Here is a 22,490-nt window from a genome sequence, read left to right as displayed (position 1 = left end):
AGGAGGAATTAATTCTCTAACTTGAAACGCACCACAGGGCGTATTTGCAGACATGTCACCTCAGGACACGCCCCCTTCCTTCACCACTGTGCAAACATGCCCTGTGGCACGTTTTAAGTTGGGGAATTAATTCTCTTTCAATACTGACGGTCCCTGAGGGCGACATAGCCCAACAGGTATCTCCAGTATGCGCCAGGGAGCTGCGTTGCAGACAGGTGTTCAGAGGCCACGCCCCTTTGTACACCTCTCTACAACGCAGGTCTGTGTCGCTTATGGGATGTACCTAGTGGGCTAGTTGGACTCTAGGGACCCTCAGGATTGAAGGGGAATAATTTCCCCAACTTAAAACGCGCCACAGGGTGTGTTTGCACAGTGGTGAAGGGAGGGGATGGTGTAGGAAAATGGCTCTATATATACTGGACCGAAGAAAAATCAGCCGAACTACGAATTCCGATTTACTCACCTGTTATCAGGAGAGACCTCAGTGCTGTATCTTTGAGACCAGTACTGATCCTGAAAAGTAATTCTAACTGTACTTACCAGTAACTTGAATTTCTTTCCATAGGCTAACATTGATTTGTTTCACTTGGAAATTCTTCTAAGTGTGGAGTTTTGGAACTTTAAAATATTCCTCTAAAATCAGCCGAATTACGAATTACGATTTACTTACCTGTTATCAGGAGAGACGTCAGGGCTGCATCTTTGAGCCCAGTACTGATCCTGAAAAGTAATTCTAACCGTACTTACCAGTAACTTGAATTTCCTTCCATAGGCTAACATTGACTGGTTTCACTTGGAAATTCTTCTAAGTGTGGAGATTTGGAACTTTAAAATATTCACCTAAAATATCCGAACAACGAATTCCGATTTACTCACCTGTTATCAGGAGACAATCCAGTGCTGCATCTTTTACCCTAGCACTGACCCTGCAAAGTTATTCTAACCGTGCTTACCAGTAACTTGTATTTCCTTCCATAGGAATCAATTCTCTGGTTTTCACCAGAAAGATTTCTAAGTGTCAACTTTTAAAATACAATAATATTCCTTAAAAATCACTAGTGTAACCAAAGTAATCCATAGAGTAACTAATTGCATTTAACTAGAAATTCCCATTGAGCTCAATGTTGCATTGGGTTTGAAATTGTGTTGCCCTTTGCAACAACTGTAACTACTGTACTTAAAAGTCTATTGCCTATTTGCAAAGTATTTAAACTAAAGTTATTCATTCTGAGAAAGTATATTTTGTACGGTAATGTATAATGTAATTATTATGTAATTTAAAAATTAAAATATCTTAAAATACATAGTTTAAACAAATGTAGTAAATCAGTATCAAAAAAAATAAATATAACAATTAATACATTTAAAAATTGTCATTTACAAAACCTTTGAAATTCACTGAAAAAACCATAAGTTTCAGACATGTTACAGTTAGGAATTAGCATTTAAAAAACCTTAGAAATTCACTGAAAAAACCATAGGTTTTAGGGAAAGTTATAGTTAGTTGGACATTTCACTTGTACAAAACCATAGAAATGTCCCCATTATAGTTAGTTCAGCTAACTATAACTCGCGCGCCCGCATTGCACTGCTGATGACATCACATATTACATCACTCATGACATGGTCAGTGACATCACTCATGACATCACTGATGACATCTCAATTGACATCAGTGATGACGTCATCCTTGTGATAGAGTGGCAGACCTCCTCTCACCCTAATATAACCTTTGATACACACACTCAAAAATAGAAACTAACTTTTTCTAAACAATGGTCATACCAATACCAGTTAATACAACCTATTCAGTAATTCTAAGATCTACATACACATCCACTCATACACCAACAGTCCTATATAGTCACTCATACATGTACTCACTCATCATATGTACTCATACACCTATACATCCTGTTACACACCTCCACTCATCCATAGAGTTACTCACACACATAGTCACTCATGCTAATAAAGAATCAAACATCCATTTACTTGCATATTCAGTTATACACACACCAGCACACATACTTACTCTTTTAAAAAATCACTTAAAGAAACACATACTTATTCATACAGGAACTCTTCCAATCTCTCACTCTCACATATACTCACTTATATACAGCAATACTCACATATAGTAGTTTAAAACATATGTAGTTACTTATAAAGACACTATTGAGACAGTCATTCACTCACTAACACACCCATACACGCACTCATCCACCCATACAGTCATGCAGACATACTGTCTTCACCACATACAACCAGTGATGTACCCATTCATGCATCTATGCCGGATGGTTTCATTTATTGTGTGTGCGTCCCCGTGATCCTGGGCGTTTGGTGAATAACATTCAACACGGTTGCTCAGCCGTGGAGGGCAGCACCATCCTACGAGCCAGAAGAGGAGGCAGCTTGTTTGGAACTGTGTCCGGACTCGACAAAGCAGCACAACGAATGAGGAGATATGAACTTGTCTTTTTGCTCAGGGGCCCACTCGGGGTACAATAATTGCTTATAAATATGTTTGCACAAGCAGGACTTACTTAAAGAAAATAATAGTTCTGTAATGAGCCTACAATTCCCAGCATTCAGGAAATGGAAGATGCACTTAGCAGAGCCCCGGTTGAGCAGTATATAAAGAGAGCATGCTTGAAAAACAGTTGATGCAGAACTCCCTGTGAGTGAGACTCTAATAAGTGACCTTTGAAAAAGAGGTGAGAACCTTGAAACGCGTCAGGTCTTGAGAATATTTACCCAAGAATAAAGAAGCAAGTTCCCTTTGATGAGAAAGCCGGATGGTTTCATTTGTTGTGTGTGCGTCCCCGTGATCCTGGGCGTCTGGTGAATAATATATACATATATATATATATATATGTCAGCTCTACTTGCACCCTTTCGAATCGGGAATTCACTCGCGGGTGGGTGCCCTCAATGTGGCGATGCACTCCACAGAAAATCAAAGCTCCAACTTCCTCCAGTCGCAAAGGAAATAGGCACTCACGGGAGACGCTTAGAAGATGTTTTTATTCCGGTATGACAAACAGACGCGTTTCGGTGAATTGCCTTCCTCGGTGTTTGCTCGCACACCGGGAGGTCGCCATTTTTAACTGCATGCAAAAACTGTCATCGTGATACATCAATCATAGAAAGCGGACTTGCACATTAGCAAATAAACGTCCGCCATTGCTAAATTCGCAATAATAACTTGTTCGAATGGTAAATACATATCAAATCACAACCTAAGTCGTTAAATAAATTTGAAGACAGGTTATGTACATGTTCACACGCACTATGGCTATTTAACAGAATTATGCCATGTATTGGCTACGGCATCCAAGTAACATCGCCACAAGCGGATTATCAAATCGATCTTAGAAAACCCGTCATAAATAGACAGACAAGGCTACAGTTGTAATTCATTGCTTAGATTATGTTCATACTGTATGACGGTACCTTACAGCTTGAATGCCCTGGGTCCCAATTTCAATTGGAAAATAAACATTAAAACCTCTATCTAATGCGTGGCTAAATATGTAACATGATTTGGCCATGTATTGGCTAGCAGTGCCACCTCATCACTAAATAATTATAAGTGTACCCAGTTGCTATCACATTATCTAACTACTCATTCCGCCGTGTATCGGCTATTGTGTACCATCTTAGATACTTACACAACTTGTAAGATACAATTGTTAAAAACCTTGTCATAATCCGATAACAATTACATGACAGTTGTCAAGTTAGTTGGTTGGAGACAACTCTACTGTCAATTTGACAAAAAGTACAGATCCTACAGTTGAAACTCTACATTATTGCTTTTTTGCTTTTCTCATGTACCCAGATGTGATGCCAGTTCCTCCCCACTGTTTAAGCCTTTCGGAAATTTGGTTTGGCAATCTACTATGTACCGTGATTCTAGTCTTCGTAGCTTTTTCAATCTGTCTCCTCCTCTCACATTATCTGGTACAAGATCCAAACCATAAAATCTTAGTAGATTTCGATTGCTGGAATGTTTCTCGGCGTAGTGCCTTGCTACAGGATATGCCGTGTCTTTATTAGCAATTGCCCTTTGATGCTCCAATACCCTGATCTTTAATGGGTGTATGGTACTACCTATGTACCATAGATTACAGGGACATATTAGGCAGTACACTACATAGGGGGTGCTGCAGGTAATGAATTTCTTGATGATTCTAGTTGTCTGTGTGCCTGGCAAATCGAACGAGAGAACTCGTCTGCTATTAGAGCACGCTTTGCACTTTCCACAGGGAAAGAAACCTTTCATGTCCTTAAGGGTTCTGACCCCCGGAGATGCTTCCTCAAGATGACTGTGTACTAATCGATCTGGCCTTTCTGAATGTCACTTGTGGATATCCTGGAATGTCATAATTTAATACCGGATCAGTTTTCAAAATGTGCCAGTTTTTTCTCAATATGCGTTTTAATTGATTCGCTTCTGCTGAGTAGGTGGGTCGTAATTAAAAATGCATTACCTGCAGCACCCCCTATGTAGTGTACTGCCTAATATGTCCCTGTAATCTATGGTACATAGGTAGTACCATACACCCATTAAAGATCAGGGTATTGGAGCATCAAAGGGCAATTGCTAATAAAGACACGGCATATCCTGTAGCAAGGCACTACGCCGAGAAACATTCCAGCAATCGAAATCTACTAAGATTTTATGGTTTGGATCTTGTACCAGATAATGTGAGAGGAGGAGACAGATTGAGAAAGCTACGAAGACTAGAATCACGGTACATAGTAGATTGCCAAACCAAATTTCCGAAAGGCTTAAACAGTGGGGAGGAACTGGCATCACATCTGGGTACATGAGAAAAGCAAAAAAGCAATAATGTAGAGTTTCAACTGTAGGATCTGTACTTTTTGTCAAATTGACAGTAGAGTTGTCTCCAACCAACTAACTTGACAACTGTCATGTAATTGTTATCGGATTATGACAAGGTTTTTAACAATTGTATCTTACAAGTTGTGTAAGTATCTAAGATGGTACACAATAGCCGATACACGGCGGAATGAGTAGTTAGATAATGTGATAGCAACTGGGTACACTTATAATTATTTAGTGATGAGGTGGCACTGCTAGCCAATACATGGCCAAATCATGTTACATATTTAGCCACGCATTATATATATATATATATTACCTACTGGCGGTCGCCAGTAGGTAGTTATAGTTAGGACCCTGTTTCCATAGGAAAACCGCAACATTCTATTTTGAATAACTTTGGCGCCGGTCGACGAATCCTCGCGAAATTTTCAAAACTAATGGGGCGCTACGCTCCGCTCCTACCCTGAAAGTCTCGGGGGGATTCGTCAAGCGGGGGCTGAGATAAAAGGGGGGTCCCAAAACGCGTTTTTCCCATGCATTTTTCCATAGGACCTTTAGACACAGCTACAGCCCGAACGGCTGAACAGAGTTCCTTGAAATTTGGCAGAGAGGTAGTCTACAGGTCAAGGAAGTGCCTTTTGTAGGAATTTCTAAGTTTTTGTAAATGCTAATTTCTAACTACAACATCCCTAAATCCTGTGTTTTTTTTGTTGTTTTTTTTAACTAGCAGTCGCGTTGGCAGAGTGGTGGAGAAAGGGGGCTAGGTCTCCACCCAGCACTCAGGAACTCTACTGCTTAGGACTTACAGGAGGTACCAGGAGGGCTTATTGGCCTCCAAGGTCCATCAGGAGTAAAGTGGACTTCATCTCACAGCAGTCCCACTGTGTGGAGCTTACTGGAGGTTACAGGTGGGCTAGTTGTCCCCTAAGGACCCTCAGCATCGAAGGGGACTTCAACCGAGAGAGCACCAGGAGGCGCATTAGTAGACAGAGTAGTGCAGAGAGGGGGAGGAGCCTCTGGCGAGTTGTCAGCTTTGTTTTTTTTTTCTCGGAAGGGGGGTGTGTGTCCCCCCTTCTCTTGATCGTTTTGGGCGCAGGGACCCCCATCTCTGGGGCCTGACCCATTAAAAAAAAAGGAGAAAAAAGGAGGAGGCGACATGGCCCCCCTCCTTAGGCTGATTTCGGCCCCAGGGACCCCATCCACTGGGGCAAGCCCATTTTTTAAAATCATTTCAAGGAAAGGGGAGCAGCCCCCCTCCCAGGCCATTTTTGGGCCTGGGGACCCCATCCCCTGGGGCCACGCCATTTCATTTTTGGTTATTATTTTTTTTAAGTACGGGGGGCCCGCTGTCCCACTCCCCATGCCAATTTTGGTCCCAGGGACACCATCCTCTGGGGCCCAACCATTTTTTTTTTTAATATAAAAAGGTGGGGGGGTCTACCGACCCCCCTCCCGGGCAATTTTCAGCCCCGGGGACTCCATCCCCCATGGCTAGGCCAATTTGTTGAGGACCATGGGGGTAGCCTCAAGGCCCCGTGGTCCCTGCTGGCTCCCCGCTTCCTGCAAGAGCCGGTATTACTTTTGGGCAGAGGCCTGTGCCCAAAAGCAGTTTTGCTTGGCTTCATGGAAAAGAGAGCATTTTCAATGCTCTTGCTTCCATGAAGCTAACCAGAGTTTGCTATGGCTCGGAGGGAGTACTGCTGCCACAAAGCCAAAGCAAACTGCAATGTCCAAGGGTGGGCACCCCAGGACATTGCTGGAGCCGGCCCCTGGGGGTGGCAGTCCCTAGAGCCATGGAGGGCTCCTGGAGGGGGCTGTGTGTCCCAATCCAACAACATTTACGCCCCGGGGAGGTGGTAGTTACCAGGGCTGTGTGGGTGGGCTCGTGCCTCCATGCATCTTTCACAATTCAGCCCCGGGGAGGTGACATTCCCCGGGGCTGCGGGGGGATGCGTGGCCCGCCCCTTCGTTTAACATACTTAGCCCTGGGGAGGTGGCAGTCCCTGGGGCTGCATCGGGGACAGGAGCCCCCCATGCATTTTTTTATGAACAAAGTCCTGGGAATGTTGCGGTCCCCAGGGCTGTGGTGGCCCTCGCGGGCCCCAGCATGTATTTTGATCATTGCCTCCAGGACCTGGCCCACCTGGGGGACTAATTAAATGAGGCATGGTTAGAAGAGGGGGGCGCGGCCTCTGAAGACCACTTATCAATCCCTCTGTGTGGGACTTATTGGAAATAACAGGAGGGGTAGTTGCCCCCCAAGGACGTCTTTGGGGGCCAGCTACCCCTCTTATTACCTCCAGAAAGTCCCACACAACAGGATTGCAGAGACCGGATTGGAAGCCACGCCCCCTATCTCCACCACTCTGCAAATGCACCTCCTGGCACACTACTAGTTGGGGTATGAAGTCCCATTGGCTGTTGAGGGCCCAAGGGAGCCAACCAGCCCTCCTGTTATGTCCAGTAACACCCGCACGGGTAGATTTCTGAGAAATCATCAGATGCCATGCCCCCTTTCTCCGCCACTCTGCAAACGCACCTCCTGGTGCACTTCTCATAGAGAAATAGGAGTTTGTGTAAATCCCTGCGCCGCGTGGCAGGCGCCTCATGGTGCCTGCCAGACGGTGTAGGGATTTTCACGGGAGCCGCCCATGCCCACAACCGTAGGCCGCGGAAGGATAGGGGCCCCCAAAGTAAGTCGCTTTCCGACAGCCTCTCCATGGCGGAAATCCCGACATGGAAAGGCCGTCAGAAACTGACATCATAATCCTGATGATGGAAACGCTATCAGTAAGGGATTATAATAGGTATCTGACCGGCCCGACAGGCTCCTTGAGCACCTCGAAACACAGTCGGATTGACCGGTTGGAGTGTAAACCTACGGTGTCTGCCGGTAAGCCTCCATCAGGCTTACCGACCGACATCATAATGAGGCCTTTAATGACTTAAAAATAAAATGAATAAATAACTATATATTTATTCAAATAAATTATCTTAAAAATGTACTAAAACTATTAAAATGTATTTTTCTTACCGTTGTTAAAATGTATTTTTCTTACCGTTGAAATTCTAGTACGCACAATATTTTTACCTCGATTTTAAGGTCCAACCTTATTACACAGTCAATATTCAGAATCTGCAATCACAGAGGGTACTCAGAGGCAAAATGGTCATCAGAAAAAAAATGAATACACGGGTTATGTTTAAATACCAAGAAAACCACAATACAGTAGGGTTTAAAGACTGTTAAAGGTATTTATGAAGTTTACGTAAATAAGTAAACAGTGAGAAGGATCTGAAGAAGAAAATAAGAGGTTCAAAGTTTACAGCAAAACGGAAAATAGCTAGTAAATGTGAAAAAAGACACCACTTGTAGCTATTCTGCTAATGCATGTGATGTGATCGAAGCATAAGGTTCGACCTAGTGAAGCTTGTATCTTAATATCCTCTGTTATATTTCGGAAAATGTCCTGTGGGCGCATTTTGTGGGAGAAATCCGTGATACGGAGTCATCTTTTTCCAAACCTCATTGTGAGACAAGGAGTAAAACAAGAACAATACATACATAAGTATACATTGCTGTGGTGAAGGTACTGGTGTCCCCTTGACCATTTTCTGCACTGAGGGCATTAATATTTTTATGCGTCACCTGGCGCTCTTACAGGATGAAGTAACAACTGGTATAGAGTAAAACATGCACATGATTGGCATGTCTTTGTAGGAGCCTCAATTCAACACCTTTTGTGAAATTCCAAAAGCTTTGAGTGGGCTTATGCATTTTGAATGGACATAGCTCCAAGCATGCCTGTGTGAAGCCATGCCTTAGTCAAAAAATGGTTCAAAACATTTCAAGACATGCACAGGCATTTTTTCCTTAAGCAAAACTTCCAAAAATCATAAGAGAAGGTCTCATTGACTCAGCCCACCGTACACACCAATTAAGTGAAAATGCTTCCTACTTGCCATCTTTATCAGGGTCATCTGCAATATTACACACTCGGGGACTCATTTATGGCATTTTGTCATAGTGCAGTGCAGCAAAGCACCTTGCTGTGCTGCCCTATGCCAAAGTGAAAGGGCAGGAATGCACCGTATTTAAGCAATATGGTGCATTCCTGTCCTTTCTGCCTGCACCAAGGGTGCCTCCGTTGCATTCAGGATTGTTTTTGTGCAGGAAGTGGCACCGTCCTATACAAAAACAATCCTATGAGGCGTTTTCCTCATTCTACGTGTGCTGCAGAACGCAGTACACATGGAAAGAGGAAAAAAGAGGGGAAAAACGAAGCAAAAAAACATATTTCTCCTCGTTACGCCTCACTTCCATAGGCATATGGATTTGATGCTTCTCCAGATTAACAACACTTTTTAAATATAGGGCAGCGTCAAAGTCCATGGGTGTTCTGTGGGGAAACCCACCACAATGCCCATGTAGCGCTTACCAGGCTCAGAGGAAGTCGATGCAGCGATTTGCACTGCATCGCGGAGTGGCTTTGCGTGGCTTTATAAATCTTTATGCGACCCCTGCGTCACGCATGCCCCATTTTACGTGGTGCAAAAGTGACGCAGGCCTCTCATAAATGAGCCCCTCCGTTTCAAATGAAATCAAGTCCCATAACGGGCCTCTCTATTCTACGGCTGTCGAATTTTTGCAGCGCCTGCTGTCAAATCTGCCTGCCAGCATCTGCAACCTCTTGCTGGGCAGGATTCCCTAGAGCTGGCAGCTGCATAGTATGTGTAACCTGTTGTGTTGTATTGGCGATTAGAAGTGCTCGAGAGGGCACAGTGGCTATTAGGTTAAGTTAAATGTAGTTGAAGGTCCTATAAATGAATCATCATAATGTATAACATACTATATTATTAAAACATAATAAGCTTAAATACAAAATTATACAGCTGGTGCCATTATGAAAGGTTCTGTGTCTGTTTGCGTTCTCAGTAAGAACTCAACGACCGATTCCCCTGTGAGTGCCACATTATTTGCTGCAAGGATGCTTTACATTGTCTCATGATACCTTCTTGTGACCCCACTCAAGACAGACAGCTCTTCAGAGGACAAGCAAGGCATCCTTTGTGAGGCATGCTTCAGTAACAAAGAAGGAAATTATAGAAACACATACGGGGCAGTTAGATTTGTGCATTTTTGCTCTTGAGATGGATAAAATGAAAGTACCTCAACTGTCGCAGCTGGTACTTTTCTGCTCAAGCTTAATTTTCATTTCCCGCAGGCTGGAAGCTTTGGGTTGCCCTCTGGTCCATTTCTAATCAGAATGGAAAAAAGACAAACTCGTTTTAGTCTCGACTCCACAGCTTATCCTGAGAGGGAAGAAGAGCTATTTCAGAGTTTTTGTTTGACGTCATGTGTTTTTTTTTATATAATCGTTATTGTCCCATGTTGTTTGAGTTTATGAAGAACTGTTTAATTAAACTTAACCCTGTACAGCGCCAGGACACCTTCGGGTAATCGTGCGCTCTAGAAATCGCCTTAACATAACATTATCAAAAAGGAGAACAGCACAAAAACCTAAAACAAGAGGACGTATAGAGGGAGTTGGCACATGGGAAAAGCTACTGTGCTTTTGAATGGCAAGTAGCTTCGGTGAGGATGTGACATTTCAAAGACTGTGAATGGCAGTGTATTTGGGCTTATGTGCTTTTGTGTTCGTTAACCTCTGCATTTCTGTTTATGTGTAGGGGTTTGCATGATTGTGAGTATGTGTCTGCATGCGTGGATGAATACGTTCTATTGTGTGTACATAGGTCTATCTGAGAGAGACCTTTTGTGTGTGTTTATATGGTGGGAACTACCTGGCTTGGTATCTGGGCTTGTGAATACGGTGCCTGGCTTATCAATAACTGATTACCAGGGGAAACGATTTCAAAGTCTAAAATCTAAGTGGTATTATCTCTCCATATGCTGGCATAATGTGGGCAGCTAGTGGCAATGACTAGTGGACTATGGGGTAACTTGACAGTGCACCGCATGTTTAACTGTAGGTTGTTAAAAACTGTATTTTTAACTTCCTGAGTCCTTACAAAATTTAGCTTCATATGCACTAATTTTGTACTATTTGATGTGTTCAGGACTTTCACAATTTTCTAAATGCATACCTAATATGTTCCATTAGAACCTAGGCAAATAACTCTGTTATTCTATGTAGGTGTTTTTTTAAAGAATCAGTATTCTAATACAATGAACACCAACCAGTGTCTGGTGTGGGATTATGATACTACTTAATTAATTGTATTATAATTGCATTTATTTAGCGTTTACTACCACTGACGAGGCATAGAAACACTTTTTGGGAACCCGTAAAGGATTAGTGGTGAATTGGTGTAGTAAAATATGAAAGTAATTTCAGGGGTGGATATGTTAGTCTATTATTTGGATTGAGAAGGATAGTGGAGGGATAGAAGAGGGAAAAGGTTTGCATTTATATAGCACTTGCTACCCTGGACTATTTGACAAGCTGGAAAGCTGGTGAGCAGTGTCGGCTGCCTCTGAATGGGGGTGGGGGAGGGGGGCTGGAGGTGGTGAAAAAATAAATAAAACATAAACGGACCTTCTCCGCTGCTGCAGCTGCCGACGCACGCCTATCCTCCGTCTGCTGGCAGCACCTGAAGCACCCAGGCTTCCGGACTCTCCCAGCCAATCACGACGCTGCCTGATCAGCGTCGTGATTGGTCTGAGTGTCCTGCTTGGCCGCTCAGGCTGTGCCTGGGGAGGCTGGGCTTGTTCTCCACAGGGCTGTGCAACACAGCCCAATGGAGAACATGCCAAGTGCGCATGAGGGTTTGGCCAGCCCTAGAGGCCCAGTGGAGCCGTCATACTCACGAAGGGACGGAGTGCAAACCACTCCTGCTCCTTCTGCGGTGAGCCAACCCCACCCCGCCTGACCCGGCTGGAGCAAAGAAAAATATAATGATAATAACTTATTGTTATTATCATTTTATTTTTATTTAGCACTGCTCAAGGAGCAGTGGGGTGATGCTCTTCCGCCTTAGCGGAGGAGCCACCACTGCTGGTGAGTGCTCCATCCATCCATGCATAAAAGGAGTCCTCTGGACCTCACCCTACCAGGGGTTTTATCTGTGCCCCATACATCCAGTCCAGGAATAGACTAGCCTATCGAATTTACTCCTGCTGGCATCTATTCCTCTGTACCACTTTTTGTTTCATTTGCAGCAGTAAGAAAAGAACACACACATACAGAATATTGATTTTGAATGTGTTTCTTTGGTGTGGTAGCTAAATGTGAAACCTGGAAGATACCCCATCTTTGAAAATTCCCCACGGAAACAGAAACTTACAGGCGTTTTATTACATGCACTGTCACGTGAACTCACTGCACCAAAATTATTGTTCTTCTCTATTATATAAGGGGGCCTATTTTATTTGTTTGAATGAAGGCCCATGGTACCCTTCCTACACTACACTCAAAGGCCACAGGAAATTTGTATGAGCAAATACGGAATAAAGATTTCTAATTGGAAAATAACAGCTATAGAATATTTATTTATGAGTCTGAGGTGTATTGACCTTTGTTACTAGGAGTGTGATGATATCCTGACAAAGCTAGTAAGCCTGACTTTTAACAAATGCACCCCTCCTGTAATGCTAGGCATATGGAGGTATTGTGGTTTTAGGGTTCAGGACATTGTGATGCACAGACCATTAATGATGGCTCCAGAACAGGCGGTTAAGGGCACTGCTACGCGGTTACCGGATCTTTAGAACCTTTCATTTGTTTGCACCCCTTCTCAGAAGTGATGTCCTTCAGAGGGTCTCACCGTAGCTATTTACACATGCCGTTTTTTGTATATATTTGTTAATTTCTGTGTAGCATTTAGTAGTGCGCCTTAAAGTACCTTTCCTTTTAATAATAAGGATAGGGCAGCGATTTGTTAGGTGTTGTTTATTGCTTTGCTGAGTTTTGAGCCTCTAGCCCACAGCACCTCTCCTAAGTAACCCTTGAACTGCTCTACCTCGCTGCCTGGAGAGTGAGGTGGTAAAAAGGGGCATTTGGCTCCCAGATAAAGGCTCAGTAGTACAGGGTCCATGGGACATCAATGGTAGAAGACCCCAGTTGTTATAATTGGGTCCGAAAACCCTCCAGGCCGGATTCCTGACAGCGACACAATTATTCACAAAGTGTATTTACTGATCAACTACATAATTTGTTCCATTTTTTTTGTTCTGCTCTTTCCGTACCAAACATGCTTAAAGTTGCTTATTAACTGGAAAAAGAGACCCAGCATGTTTGTTGTCAATGAAATAGTTTTACACAAGTTTCACACAGTCGCTGTCATTGGCTGATATGTAGTAAGATACAAAATAATGATAATAATTTTGAGTATGGATGCTGGTTATCAATAATAATAGTTGTATTTATATTAATATATCTAACAATATTATTATGCCTCATATTATAACTTCGTCTCATTAAGTCCCATGCCATTGGGACATCCTATGTCATGTAAATTGGTGGGTCGCTAATAATCAGCTGTAATTGTTGCAGATTGTATGGGGTCTGAGCCATTTTCCCATGGCATAGTACTTCTTAAGAAATTGTTCATGGAAATGTTCCCCTTGATCAACCTGCTGATGGACCTCTATCCTGTGATTAACTTGGCCATGAACGGGTTGCTTAGAGCCACCGGCTGAAAGTATTGATTTCATGTTTTGGTAGTGAAATAATTAAAAGAGTACATTTTATACAACCCCAATTTCCATTCTCAAACATTTCTGGAGCTTGTTTTTTCTAAAGCTGCTGTTTCCACATTGCCTGGTATTTTAGGACTAGAGTATAACACCTTAACCCTCATTCCAAGTTTTGCTCTAATAGTGATTTGGGGTTTCAGCTCGATTCGGGTTTACATGGAATGCAGGAATGCAGCTCCCTGGGGGAATTCATTAGACGCTTTTCGAGTGTGTGTGGACACGTGCCAAGACTGTCAGAATTATATGAAGTAATGGATACATAACACCAATATTCTTCCTATTTCTCAGGGGAAAACTTCTAATAGTCTCCTAATTCTGCTTCTTGGAATTACTGAACCCAAAGATGTCAGTAGGGTCAGGCGCTGAATTATCAATGCCGAGTTCCCGCAACAATTCAAAAGCGGTCTGTTGTGTTTTTCATGGTAGAGGGAACGAATACAGGGATGGAAATGTGTCTCACTGGAAAGACTGACTTTTTACTATCTAATTAAAGAAATCGTTCATCGGAGTTTCCCGTGCCTGGAATGTTCATGCTCCGCCCTAGTTGTATCCTTGTGTTTTATAGTACATTGTTATAAATGCCAACATATGTTTTTTTTTCTGCAGGCCCACGTGTATTCTTTAGGCGCCACACTCCAGGCAGCGATTGAATTTGTGGTGGATCCGGAGGTGGAACCAGAGATCAGTCGTAATGTATGGATTCTGTTGGAACACATGCAAGACCCGACCCCTTCAAACAGGCCGGATATTGAGGTACAGAAATATTCTGCAAATATCTTTGAAAGACTCCTAAAAGTATTAGTGGTTGAGTGAACAAGGTTTTCTAGGAAAATAGCTTGCACTAATCACCTTTGGTCGGTTAGAAATGTGAAACTAGGCGCCCTCTTATTCCTTCATTCCATCAGTAAGTAGCTTTTTTATCTTATCGCGAAAGTACACTTGCAAGGTCCATAAGTTACCCTTTTGAGGCACCTGGTAACCTGCTATCTAAAAGGAAGGTCAACACTTATGCTTAAATGCTCACTGACCTGGGAGCCTCTATGGGCAAACATTGCTTTTTTCCCCTTTTTTATTGAGTTCCAAAAATAATGGCCGAACATTGCCTGATATAATACCTACTATACAAAGACAACCTGGTCCACGGAGATGTGCTACGAACCAAAAATAGGGTCTTCTGTGGTCGTGGTTTTTTTTGTGAGTTACAGTGGGTGTTTTCCAAACGTCTGAAAATGAGCAGTTATTACTGATCATGCATTTTGGTGCATTAAAAACGAGCTGGAGTTATTTGATTTTCCAAAAAACATTATGAGATAAAAAAAAAAATTTTAGCAGCCCAATCTCAAACAATGGACAATGTACAGAGGCATTTCCACTTGTTGATGTTTTTCGTAGAGTACTAAGACATGACACCTTTGCTGGCCCCAAGAGGTGGGGAGCAGGAAAAATATCAATTTTGCTTTTTGGGGGATATTTGAAACAAGCGGACTGGGACAGCAACACAAAGGTGTGGGCATAAGCTTTGGGCCTGCCATATATCTGTGCATACTTCCTAGCTGTGTGTCTTTAGAAAGGGGATATATGACTTATGCAGGCATTTAACCTTCTTTGCGCCTGCAGCGGGCGAGGCTGCGGTGTTTACAAGCACTATCACACAGAGGCCTGCAAGGACTGAATGCATTGCATCTGTTGGCGATCATTATATACAGAGCTTATGTCAGAGATTTGTATTTTGAGTAACGTAGCTCAGTGGGTAAATTAATTGCTGAGATCTCTGTGTGACCTCTAGGTTAGAAGTAAAAAAACAAACTGGTAAAACAGTTCAGTGAATGATGCATCCTCTGTAAACAGGTGCATGCACCTCCCACACCTTAATAGATCATTCGTTCTGCCAGGACTCCATGCCCAGAAGGCATAGCAAGCCAGGGAAGAATGAGTGCCGAGGGGCAGCCTTTCATTCACCCACAATATTACAGTGTAATCCGTGCACATACAAGGGCCATCCAAGCACCAGCAGCATTCTGCTGTCGTGTTGCATTGAAGTCACCGCTCCCGGCAGACACTTTTGAGGCTCAAAGCAATGAAGGGTTATCATCTCCAGCATGTATGACGTCACTACCTACCAGCTGCCTTACAGTGGAGCCTGCCTGTGTGCACTCAACACGGGTGGGAGCTGTAGCGCTACCGTGGAACCAAGCAAGGGGAGAGGAAATAAATACGAAATACAGACATTGACACCTTGACCCACTGTTTCAGCAGTAGTATTCATTCTATAAACCTTTAGGGAAATAAACGGTGTGCTGATTAGCTAGCTCCGCCTTTTCCTTTCTCAATTAGACCAGCAGACAAATGGGTCGAGGCTCCCTGGGTAGAAGATTCAGGAAAAACAAAGAAGAAAGTACACAGAGCAGAACTCTCTGATGTTGCTCAGACCCTTGTCATTCCAATAGCACAAACAATGCAGTTCAACTCAGAGAGCAGTATTGATTTTATAACATGCAAATAAACCTCATCGAATTAAGAAGAGCATATTATTCATTACCACACATTGAGCCCTAGTCCCTAGATCCCAGAAATGTCCCTATCACTGCACCCTTCTTTCATCAATTAGAAGATACAAAGAGGATTTGATGTGACAGAAATAGTTTGACTCTCTGGATCATGAGCGGTTTAGCTGTTGGTTGTCCACACTGATGCACAATGTCAGCGTTAGCAGCTCGGAGCAGCCAAGGGTTGCCCATGTTGAAATGACACAACGGGGTGCAACGGAGGCTACAAATCGAACACTGTGGAAGGAAACCTTTTCATGACATTAGAGGAATGTTAGATGTATTTCGCATGTTTATCAGCTAATATCTAACAAGACTTTGGGACAAGATACCAGTGAATGTTCTGCTTGCAATTTAACCAGTGAGGATAATTATGGTAAATAGGTATATGAAAGCAATTCCGAATATTTCCACAAAAACACAATGTATTCATCACTGTTCTGGGGACACACTGTAGAGTCTACCACATAGAAAATAACCTATATCCAACAGGCTTGTTTGACATTTCTGTGAGGGTCATGGCAATGGAATGCCTCTTCAAGTTTATTCTGCTTTTGCCAGGTGACATAAGCACCCATTTCTAAGAGTAAATAAACAAGCACTTGCAATGCAATAGGTCTCGCATTTATAAGAGTTTGAGCTATTGGCATTGTAAAATTACAATGCCTTTTATTTATGTTTTGGTTTTAAAACAAATAAAAGGCATTGTCATTTACAATGTCAGTAGCATAAAGTCGCATCAAAGCAGTGTGTGGAGTGCAGCAGTGTGCGGCATGCAGCAGTGTGCGGCGTGCAGCAGTGTGCGGCGTGCAGCAGTGTGAGGCGTGCAGCAGTGTGCGGCATGCAGCAGTGTGCGGCATGCAGCAGTGTGCGGCGTGCAGCAGTGTGTGGCGTGCAACAGTGTGTGGCATGCAGCAGTGTGTGGCGTGCAGCAGTGTTTCGTGTAGCAGTGTGAGGCATGCAGCACTGTGTGGCGTGCAGCGGCGTGCAGCAGTGTGCGGTGTGCAGCAGTGTGCGGCGTGCAGCAGTGTGTGGCGTGCAGCAGTGTGAGGCGTGCAGCAGTGCGCGGCATGCAGCAGTGTGCGGCGTGCAGCAGTGTGTGGCGTGCAGCAGTGTGTGGCGTGCAGCAGTGTTTCGTGTAGCAGTGTGAGGCATGCAGCACTTTGTGGCGTGCAGCGGCGTGCAGTAGTGTGCGGCGTGCAGCATTGTGCGGTATGCAGCAGAGTGCGGCGTGCAGCAGTGTGCGGCATGCAGCAGTGTCATGCAGCATGCAGCAGTGAGTAATGCAGCAGTGTGCAGCAGTGTGTGGCGTGCAGCAGTGTGCGGCGTGCAGCAGTGTGTGCTGTGCAGCAGTGTGTGGCGTTCAGCAGTGTTTCGTGTAGCATTGTGCGGCCTGCAGCAGTGTGTGTCATGCAGCAGTGTGTGGCGTGCAGCAGTGTTTCGTGTAGCAGTGTGCGGCGTGCAGCAGTGTGCGGCGTGCAGCAGTGTGCGGCGTGCAGCAGCATGCGGCGTGCAGCAGTGTGTGGCGTGCAGCAGTGTGTGGCGTGCAGCAGTGTGTGGCATGCAGCGGCATGCAGCAGTGTGTGGCGTGCAGTTACGCGATAGCCAGGCGAGACCTAAAAAATGCACTCCATGGAACGAGAAATCATAGTGAGCTGCCTCACTATAAATGACGATGGGAGGCTTGGTTACAATTAGAAATATATGGATACTTTTTGCTGAAGCTTTCTTAGGTCGCTAACGGCCTGATTTGCTGAAATGGCACGATTGCAACCGGAAAAGAGCATTTTTATAATGTACAAAGCCCTAATTCACGATTCAGTAACGTATTACAGAATTGCAAAATGGGTTTGCGATTCAGTATTTGGAAGGGGCATGTTAAGGGCGTCCCTTCTTAGTACTGAATCGCAATAGTATGTGTGAATGCTTTGCGACCGAAATGTGGTCACAAAACATCCAGTAGGTGGTAACCTATTCGCAAATGGACAGGGGTCCCAAAGAACCCCCTTCCTCTTTGTGAATGTTTTTAAGAACGTTTTTTAAGAGCAGGAAGTGGTCCCATGGACAAGTGCCTACTCTGAAAAAATGGTCAGAAAACTTTTAATTTTTCTTTTTGAAACACAATCCGTTTTCTTTCAAGGGAAACGGGCTGCATTTTAAAAAACAGTCACTGCTGTCCCCAGCAGGCCACCATCCCTGTGAATTTAGTGATTCCCAATAGGTCGCGAACTGAGACCTACCTAATGCATATTAATGATGTAAGTCTATTTGCGACCAACTGGGAATTGCTAAATGTGTCAAAGACACATTTGTACATGAGTGTTTGCGGTTACCAAATAGCAAATCGCAAAAATTCACTATTTAGTCTTTGCAAAGCCAAATCTATGTACATCTGGTCCTCAGTTACTTCCAGCATTATTCCATCTACCCTGTTCTATAAGTAGGGGATCATTATTAAATCATTGTGGAGAAACTATGAATTCCTTCATTCTATTCTGAATTCTAATATATATTGTGTTACCTTGAACATTTGTGGGTAGAAGGGTGTGAGAATCGAGATTCTATCCTAGAGGATAGATGTGTTGGTTGGGTATAACTCCATCTAAGGTTATTCAACAAAGCTGATTTGTGTATTGTGTGACATGAAATTCTGATTTATGGTGAAATCACAAATGGGTGGATGATTTTATTTCCTAAAGATGCCAGAAGTTTGAAAGCTTGGTGACTTTAGGGGTTGGTCATAGCAAAGCGCAACTTTGAAAGCTCAGGAAGTAGGAAACCAATAACCTCATGTTGAACAATGACACACCTTAGCAGCTCAAAATGCAGCACCATTGACTGTTCATTTACAACTATAAAGAAGAATACAAAGTGGAAAAGCCGTGGCAAAGTTGGGACAGCAGCAAGAGATGGAAGATGGTGTTGAAATGCAGTTTGTAGGGTTCCCGCCCATGAATGCTTTAGACCAGTAGTTCATAACCTGGGGTCCAAGACAACTACTCAGGGGGTCTGCAACTGTTTAGAAAATAAAATAATGGTAGGGTTGGAAATGACCATGGTTTGCGTGGTGTACCCACAGAATTTTGACGTAACTGTTTTTCTGGCTGTAAATCTCTGCATTTACGCCCGCTTTAAACTGGTGAAAGTGCCTGTAGTCCCGGTTTCAACATGATGAGAGTGGCATACCCCTGAATGACATATTAAACTTACCTATAAGTCCCTAGTATACGGTTCAAAAGTGTACCCAGGTTCTGTAAGTTAAATGTTACAAGTGGGCTATGGCATCCATTGTGCCATCCACCACAATGACAGTGCAACCATTACTGCAGTCCTTCCATCCTGGCTGTAGAGTTTTAAACTGAAAATCCGACCAGTCAGAATAACTTCTTTTGACAGGAAATAAGGTTTAGACCGTATTATTAAGTTTTACTGCCCATAAGGCAGGGTGCATGGTATTTAAAGCAGGGCATGTAAAGGTTTAATGTGAAACATGTCCTTACAGCGGAAAGGTGCCAAAAGCTATTTTCACTGAAGCAGGGTTGGCTGATCCTTTGGACGGCATTGGGATGCAATAATATATGTAATAATGGCATCTCTGTATAAAAAGCAGGAGTTTTTGAAATATGGATTACAAGCCCAATTCACTGGTAAAGTTGTATTTGTAATAAATATTTTGGAAAGGGTACTTTTAAAAAGTTACATTTTGCTTGCATAAAGCCATTGGAGGCCCATTTGTATGAGCTCTAACTGTCTCACAGGAGCTGAGTAGCCCCCTTGATGAGGTGTGAACCCGTACCTAGAGGTGGGACAAAGGTCTTGAGTATGGGGTAATGTTCTGCTCCTCTGGCAGGATGACCATATGGGCTTAGCCTAAGAACTTGATTAACTTCAAAGAAGCCCACATAGTCACTGGTATATGTTAGCTTACACCTGGTCAGGGCCCTTCTTTGTCCCCCCAGTATTCAGGAACCAATTTGGTGGCAGAGGATCTGCCCTCAGAACTGGTTTACCGTGACCAAGGAGGAAGGATTGCTCATTTCCCTGGCCCCACCTCTGGGGTGCATACATAGGCTCTGCACAAAGGAACAAAGGGTTGACTATCTTGGGGCAGTAGGGCACCCAGGAAATCCACACAAGTGGGTAGGGTAGCCTCTGTGAACTTTTACATGATTGATTAAGAATGGGCCATGAGTCTCCCCACTCACAAGCTGGTACCAGGCATAAATGTGGCACCCACAGTACCTTTCTCAGAACACCTTCTGAACCTGTGAAAAATAGAAGATAACTGGACCTGCAGTCTGTGACCTGAGAGGAGCCCAGAAGATTGGATCTGTTCTCCCTCTTGTAGTCAGGACAAATAAGTGGACTCCAAGGGTCATAAAGGTGACCTCCAGCTCAAGCTATAATGATACCACAAGATACAAGAGGCATTTTATGCACCTGCCAGCTCTAACTGGGCCTGCTTTGGACCTTTCTGCTTGCCTCTTCTGAAGTGAGCTTTGAGCCACAAGTGTTGTCCTCAAGCTCCGGGACACTTGGCTGGTGTCAAAGTGTACTCCACATAACTTATCTTGAAACCTGGGACTTTGAAACGTTTTGCTCCTGTTAGATCGGGTAGCCTGCGTGTAGTCTTCTCCCAAACATTTTTCCATCTCCCCTCCTCTTTGCTGAAATGTATTTTTGTTGGCATTAGGGGTCTGTGCACTTTACCACTGCTAACCAGTGCTTAAGTGATTGTGCTTTCTGTTAAGCATAGTAAAAATGGACGTACAGCTGATTGGTACATTTAATTTACTTGCATGTCCCTCGTAGATGGTACAGGCCCTGTAAAATAAATGCTACTAGTGGTCAGCCATACTTATTGTGCCACCAACTAAAAGTATCCTTTTAAAACATGTCCCAGGCCTGCCATTGCAGCCTATAGTGCAGTTTTTACCTGCCAATTTGGACTGGTAAAATATTTTTTTTTTGTGATAAATCTCGTTTTGAGAATCAGTGTAAAACACCAAACAGTCAGGTCATGCATCAACATATATAATAGTATCACAGCTTACATCATCAAGAAGCATTTCCCTGTCCCTCTCCCACTGCATGGATGAAGTCTAGTTAAATCCTGAGCACTCCAAACTTGAGATATCATTATAAGAGAAAATCATGCAATAAGTCCAGTCACACTTTGAGATATAGAAGTTAGGTAGGGTGCTTGCGCTGTATGCAAGACCTATTTCATTAAATAAAGGACTTTGCTACTGCCTTTGGCGTATCATTGGTCAGTCCAGTGTCGCTCTTCTTTGCTGCCTCCTAACTGATACATTACTTCCGTTTTCCCAAAGAGGAGCACCGGCCAAATACAGTGTCCTTACACTTGCTGTGCTTTTCTGTTTCGCGAGAACCCTTTTTTTTTTTTAATTGTTGCTTTCCACCGTCGCTTTTCCACCCATCACTTTCTGCCCGTTGCTGCTTCTTTTATTATTTATTATTCCTTTAGGGGCACTTTTCATGAGCGCTGCTCATGCCATGCCTCACTGCTGTATGCTTCCAGACCGCAATGCTATCTTCACCTCTTGATTTCACAACAACAGCTTGTAGACACACCGTTCATGTATGCTGGGCTTCATGGAGTTAATTTTTTTCATTGCTGGAAAAGGTAGTGTTATAGTTTTTTAGGTGGAGTTTAAATAATTTTTGCCTGGAAAAGGGATTCATACTGCGTATGCTTAAAAAAGCATTCATATGCTCCAATCGAGCGTGCACTCAGCAGGCCCCCCGCGGCATAGTCAGGCACCGACTTCAGTGCTTTCCGATCATCACACACTCAGTAGTTCCCCCAGGCCAAGGCAGGCATGTACTACTGTGCCTACAGTGAAGGTATGGCTGACAGACAACCAGGGCCGGCTTTAGGGCAGTGCGACCGGTGCGGCCGTACTTGGGCTCTGGCCTGTGAAGTGGACGCTGACCTCAGAGGGGGTCACTGTAACGATAACCTATGATTGGAGAGATTAGCAGCACTTTTGCCTGGTGGAAGTGAGAGAATCCAAGGAGGTGGTCATAGGGCATGGGGGCACCAAAAATTATTGCTGCACTGGGCGCCACTAGTGCTACAGACCGGGGCAGAGGCAATGGAAAGTAATGTTGTTTTTTTAACTTTTATTTCGTAGGTTGTGTTTCAATTAAGTCATATCTTTACAGGTTAATTTTGCACAATCATATTTTTCAAGCACTCTCTCCCTTCCACCTTGCGCTTGGTCTCAAACACACTCTGCACACAGCTCCGCTGCCTCTGTACAGACCCCGGATCCATGGCCACCTGGTGCCTACTCCCTCCATGATCTGCTGCAAGTCCCGGTCAGGGTCAAAGTGCGGTCCA

General features: G+C 43.8%; 1 protein-coding gene across 1 annotated transcript in view; it reads left to right on the top strand.

Annotated features, from left to right (window-relative positions):
* The window catches only part of KNDC1 (kinase non-catalytic C-lobe domain containing 1), a 575,645-nt gene that overhangs the window by 120,227 nt on the left and 432,928 nt on the right, over positions 1 to 22,490 (top strand). The window contains exon 4 of the mRNA XM_085606188.1: positions 14,184 to 14,330. Coding sequence (XP_085462314.1) covers positions 14,184 to 14,330 — 147 coding nt within the window. The remainder of the gene's footprint in view (positions 1 to 14,183; positions 14,331 to 22,490) is intronic.

This window comes from Triturus cristatus, chromosome 1_2 (genome assembly GCF_964204655.1).
Source record: "Triturus cristatus chromosome 1_2, aTriCri1.1, whole genome shotgun sequence".
NCBI lineage: Eukaryota > Metazoa > Chordata > Amphibia > Caudata > Salamandridae > Triturus > Triturus cristatus.
Note: the sequence above shows the minus strand (reverse complement) of the source record. Positions and strands in the feature narration are given on the sequence as shown.